The following is a 5,398-nucleotide window of genomic DNA, read 5'->3' as shown; positions in this document are numbered from 1 at the left end:
TTCAAGCTTTCCATGACTGGATTTGTCATATTCTTCCTGTCACATCCTCTCGGGCTCCCTCAGATTGATTTGGAAGCGTCCGTGAACTGACAACTTAAGATGTTGTGTCGCGTTTTAAGTCTGGACTTTTTCCTGGGCTCCTCGAGGACAGTCAGAGACTCTTCTCGACGCCATTCCAGAGAGACACAGAGAAAGATGAACCAAATGGGCAAAGGTTAGAACAAGTGGAATGATTTCTCAGTGTACGGTTTGATGCAAAGTCAACACAGAATCCACAAATTCATAAGATAAACACCAAATGTAAAAACACACTGGATCTAATGAGAAGTTTAACAAGTAAGAGAGCAGATCTGCATTGAGATGCGTTTATGTAGCTCTGATTTCATCAGTGTCAGACTATGATTGTATTGTTATCATATTATTGAAGAAGTTGGAGGTGGTGCAAGCTCAGGCTTTGAGACTTAGTAGTGGTGCTGATGTAATGACTCCTGTGTCTGCTCCTCGGGTATAGATGGGTCAAATGCCAATGCATCTTTAGGCACACCTTTAGAGTTAATAATGAACTAACAGCCAAATGTCGATGGGCTTTCAGAAGATTGACATACAACAACAAAGTGAATTATCCCGTTTTGGGAGCGAGAACGGGCCAAACAGGCTCTTTATATTTATTTGGAAAAAATATTGGAGTCTTGGTTGACAATGGGTTACAAACATTACATCAATCATTTCTCCCAGTATATAGTGATGGCTCTGAGGGTCCTAACACAGGTTATGCTTATAATATACCAGCCTTACAAGTTAAAGGAATATCAGATCATTTGTCTGTATACCTGGTTGAATACTGGTAATTGCATCAGATTCCCAGTGGGTAGAAGAGTTACAGATTAAAAAGGTTATTCTTTGTACAGACTCACGTTCTGTATTAATGTCATTGCGTTACATCTCCCACACGGTATAGTTCATGAGATGTATGATTTTTATAAGGAATACGGCCATAGGTGTACTTTGTGTGAAGAGAGCGATAAGGAGGGAGAGTCTGGAGGTTTGGAGTCTGGAGTCTTAAAGCTTTATTTGCCACTATGATAGAGACAGGGTCGAACAGAATCACTGAATAACTTTTGTCCTCATTCCAACACACTAGGTGGCGCTAATGCACCGCAATGCCGGTTGCCACCATCATAACTCGGGGGAAAGCAGCAGCAGCAGCGGCAGCAGCGCCATTTCACCTTTCATTCATTGGTACCGAGGCCTACGTCGTCGTGTAGTGGTGAGTAAAAAATGTTCAAAGATTAAAACGTGATGTTGGTGTTTTAGAAAGTCGACGGTGACATGTGACGTGCGTCGTGGCGTGGTTAGAGGCGTTCTCTTCAGAGACGTGTGCGGAACTGGCGTGCGAACGTCGCTAAATAACTGGTTAGCTATGCAGCTAGCTAACGTAGCACCGTGCCGGATGCACGCGATGTCATTGGACCGGCGTTACAGTGAATGGTGAACGCGCTGAACACTTTCCACATGATCGTAGACGGAGCGAGCACGTCCGGGCTGCTGGGCGAAACCAGTTGGCCTCTCTGTGCGATGTGCGCCGCAACAACACTAACGGCGTTAGCAAGCTAGCTCGCTAGCTAGCTCGCTAGCACGACTTGCTAGCTTAGACGTGTTTACCTCTCTTCGCTCGCAAAGCGACGCGATGGTGTGGCCGACACGCTGCGTTTCGAAGCCGAAACTTGGAGTTTGGAGAAGAAACGTATGTGACGCCCGTGTCACGAGTCAACGCGTGACGCGCCGATCCAAAGGCAAAAAAACAACAACAACAACAACAATTGACATAGCTGCAGAGATACGGTACTTCGCCTATCGCATTGGCCGCCGTTCGAGTTCGGCAGGTCTCGCGCGCGTCGTTTTGATCGCGAATAGTTGGAATTTCAACATGAACGTTTTGTTTGTTTGAGTGTGATACATCTTCTTGTGGATGAAGTTCATTCTGTTTTACGGTGTAAGACTACGGCCAGTCGCATCGTCGAACACTCCACACAGGGGCAGTTTAAATCCACTCGCGTGTGACGGTCTCATCCACTCACGTTCCATGTAACGATCGGGTTTCATTGAGAATAATTCACTCTGATTAAGACCACCCTCTGGATTCAGCCCTCACAGATGTCACTGAAAAGTACTTATATTGTTGATTGACAACCACCCCTCTATAATACAGTCGAAGTCACCAGCCCCATAAAAAAGTACGTCATCTCTAATGTCCATACATATGAGTCTACACTGTTTGTACTAAAAGTCAATGTTGTAACGTTTACAAAGGGAATGAGGTATTTTTAGTATCATATTTAGCTAGATGTACTTAATAAAACCTGGCAAAATATATTTATTTAGTAGCACCGATTCACTGTCCACTGTCGGACGTTTTAAACAATCAAAAACTTCTATTTTAAACAATAGCTAAAGTGTTTGGTTGTGATTGTACGCTTGTAACTGGAGTATTATTTTTAAACCCTCAGGCAACACAGAACGTCACCATGGTGAAAATTTTTATCGGCAACCTTGCCTGCAATACCACACCCGAGGAGCTACGCGAACTCTTTGAGAAGTACGGTAAAGTATCAGAATGTGACATCGTCAAGAACTATGGCTTTGTCCACATGAACAACGTGGCCGAAGCGGAGGAGGCCATTCAGAACCTCCACCAGCACCAGTTGAACGGCTGGCGCATGAACGTGGAGATGAGCAAAGGGAGGCCCAAGTCCACCACCAAGCTGCACGTCAGTAACCTCGGTGAAGGGGTCACCTGTGACGTCCTGCGAGCCAAGTTTGAAGAGTTTGGCACAGTGGTGGAGTGTGACATTGTGAAGGACTATGCCTTTGTTCACATGGAGCAAATGGATGATGCCATGGATGCCATCGGCAAGCTGGACAACACAGCCTTCAAAGGTGAACTCTTGGGCAGCGGAACACTAGTTGTCTTTACTGTCTGTAGATGCAAATTTGGATTCTGTTCTGTCCCAGTAGCGCGCTTTTGCCAAGTAAAATCAACTAGCTGATACTTTTCCCCAAAAGAGAAAGTTTGGAAAACCCTTGCCTAACTAAACAGGTGGACTGAAAGTTATCACTAGTAAGCTTGGCAGCCCCATGTAAATCCAGGGTAACTGGTGAATAGACACTTGGCATAAAACCACCTGCACCTGGCACTAGAGGTTGTTTCGTTTCGCTCAGTGATTATCGGTCAAATGCATTTAACGTGTTTTGTAGACGGTAAGAGCCTTTTCGTGTCAGAACCCTACGGTCTCATGCGTTTCTTCTCTCTCCTTACAAGGCAAGCTGATGAACGTACAACTGTCCACCAGTCGGCTTCGCACTGCCCCCGGAATGGGAGATCATACCGGCTGCTTTGTCTGCGGGAAACATGGTCACTGGTCAAAAGACTGTCCAGTGAGTCGGAACAGTAGCTACGGCGACGACGCGAGAGATCTCGGCGGCCGGGCCCCCCCCCACGGTCCCCCAGGTTATGGCAGGGGTGGCTACGGGATGGCCCCCCCTCCAGCTGCTGATTTCATGGGTGGCCCTGCGTATAGTCAGGGTAGTCATGTAGATGGGTTGCCGCCCCCCCCTCGTAGGCTCAGTGGCTACGGCTCTGAGCTTGGGGATATGTATGGAGGCAGACCAGCAGGCCCCTATGCTGACAGGTCATCAGCTTATGATCATGACAGTCTCTATAACAGTGTTGACTATTATGAGAAGTACAGAGCTCGGCCTTACGGCTCAAGCTATTTCGAGGATCGTCGGATGTCCTATCTCCCCCCTCCCCCTCCCCCACCCCCTCCTTCCTCCATCTCAAAGCTCTCCTCCAGTGTAGATCCATATGATCGTCGGCCAATGCCTCCACCTGCACCGGCCTCTTCGGCTGGCGCATACTATGCACAAGACGAGATCAGACGAGTGCCGGTCTCTTCGGGAGGCTACACCTATGAGCGAACACAGCTGTCACCGGTGTCTTCCAGGGGCAGCTACTCTGTTCCACGACCCAAGGATCATTATGCGCCACGATACGCGCCTTACTAAAACCACGCTGCCAAGGTGAGCAACATAGTAAATAAATTTGACGGATTATTTGATTTCTTTGTTAATGGGACACAATACCGTAAAACATTGCTGGTCAGTGTGCACTGGGACCTGGCAAATTTTTTGAAGTTGCGAAACCCTTTGAAAACTGTGCTGCAGATAATTGGGGATTAAACCCCCTTTCTGAAAAGGGATTGCTTTGCTCTCTTTCTTAGGTCTGTTTGTGAACCGCGGGACTTTTCCTTTGCCATCATAACTTCGAGCTTCACGATTCCATCAGTCTGCGCACTGAGCGGCAAGCGTATGAGATGCGGAAATTCGGTTTGTAAATTGTGTCGGCATCTTCGAGGCACCAGAGATGCCAGTTGCCTGCAGATGAATCGTCCTTTCAGTCACATTCACATATTCTGTTTTCAATAAGTATGATTAGCAAAGTACACTGTTTAACATGTCTGTATGAAACAATATATTTTCTAGCTTACCCTGCAGGTTTTCAGCTCAGTTTTTTTGTCTTTTTCTTTCTTACCTGCATTTTTTTCCTCACATGATGCAAATTGTGAAATGCAGCAAATGTGAATTGTTTATCATGAAGAACAACGCTGGATTTATACCTCTGCGTAAAGAGACTATGCCATACCTACTGTGGCTTCAGGCATAGGCTTTAACATTACATTGTTTGCTATGCTATAGCTGACGTGACATGCGCCTCCTCAAAAATTTAACCACAAGACAGGGATGGAGACCTCCTCTGCGTAGAGTAAGAACTGTGATTGGCTGCTGGCGTTTTCCCCTGAATCTTACTGATTCGGGCAGCGTTTGTAGGGAATGAAAACACCATTAAGGAACTCGATGACTCTCAGAAGGCTTCTGCTCCTCCTTATTCAGTAATTAAACACAATGAAATGATGTTAACTGGCTGTAACTCTCACTATATAAATCGCCGTTGCTCTGTATCAAAGTTAATGAAAGAATCTTCACAGATAGTGTGGAGATTATAAAGCGTGATCATGAAACATCATGCCTCTAGTGTCTATTGAGGTGAAAGAATTTGGCTCGACTGTCAAAACCTGTGCTTCCCCTTGCGTTGACTATAAATCCAGCTTATGTTCTTGTTCCTTTTTAATATGTAAACATTTACTTTTCTTTTTTTAAATTGGGATGCAAGCTAACCCATGTAGTTAGCTGTATCAGTTGCTTGTGGTGCAGTCGAGCCTTATCTTGCTCCTCAGCACACATCTCACATGATCTGAGTCAGTTATATGGATGTGGATAGTGATGATTTTTTTTTACTAAAATGCTTTACAATAAAGATCTTCATCACTGGTGACCAACA

At 45.7% G+C, this 5,398-nt stretch overlaps 1 protein-coding gene across 3 annotated transcripts; it reads left to right on the top strand.

The window, feature by feature from the left end:
- Window positions 1-1,120: 1,120 nt before the first annotated feature.
- On the top strand, window positions 1,121-5,398 carry LOC118285277 (RNA-binding protein 4.1-like). Of its 3 annotated transcripts, none has more exons than XM_035608842.2 (4): window positions 1,121-1,267; window positions 2,508-2,937; window positions 3,320-4,080; window positions 4,281-5,398. In XM_035608842.2, the coding sequence occupies exons 1-3, from the start codon at window positions 1,151-1,153 to the stop codon at window positions 4,063-4,065; spliced, it is 1,293 nt and encodes a 430-aa protein (XP_035464735.2). In that variant the 5' UTR covers window positions 1,121-1,150; the 3' UTR covers window positions 4,066-4,080; window positions 4,281-5,398. The 3 variants fall into 3 exon arrangements, with proteins under 3 accessions (XP_035464735.2, XP_047183224.1, XP_047183187.1); XM_047327268.1 differs by having other exon boundaries at window positions 4,257-5,398; XM_047327231.1 differs by having other exon boundaries at window positions 3,320-5,398.

Source organism: Scophthalmus maximus, chromosome 1 (genome assembly GCF_022379125.1).
Source record: "Scophthalmus maximus strain ysfricsl-2021 chromosome 1, ASM2237912v1, whole genome shotgun sequence".
Taxonomy (NCBI): domain Eukaryota; kingdom Metazoa; phylum Chordata; class Actinopteri; order Pleuronectiformes; family Scophthalmidae; genus Scophthalmus; species Scophthalmus maximus.
This window is presented reverse-complemented; position numbering and strand designations above follow the sequence as displayed.

Excerpts from the sequence above, each read along its gene's own strand:
- LOC118285277 (XM_035608842.2), top strand. The coding sequence starts at position 1,151 with ATGCACCGCAATGCCGGTTGCCACCATCATAACTCGGGGGAAAGCAGC. Across the intron at positions 1,268-2,507 it reads GCCTACGTCGTCGTGTAGTG|GCAACACAGAACGTCACCAT; the intron begins GTGAGTAAAAAA and ends TTAAACCCTCAG. Across the intron at positions 2,938-3,319 it reads GGACAACACAGCCTTCAAAG|GCAAGCTGATGAACGTACAA; the intron begins GTGAACTCTTGG and ends TCTCCTTACAAG.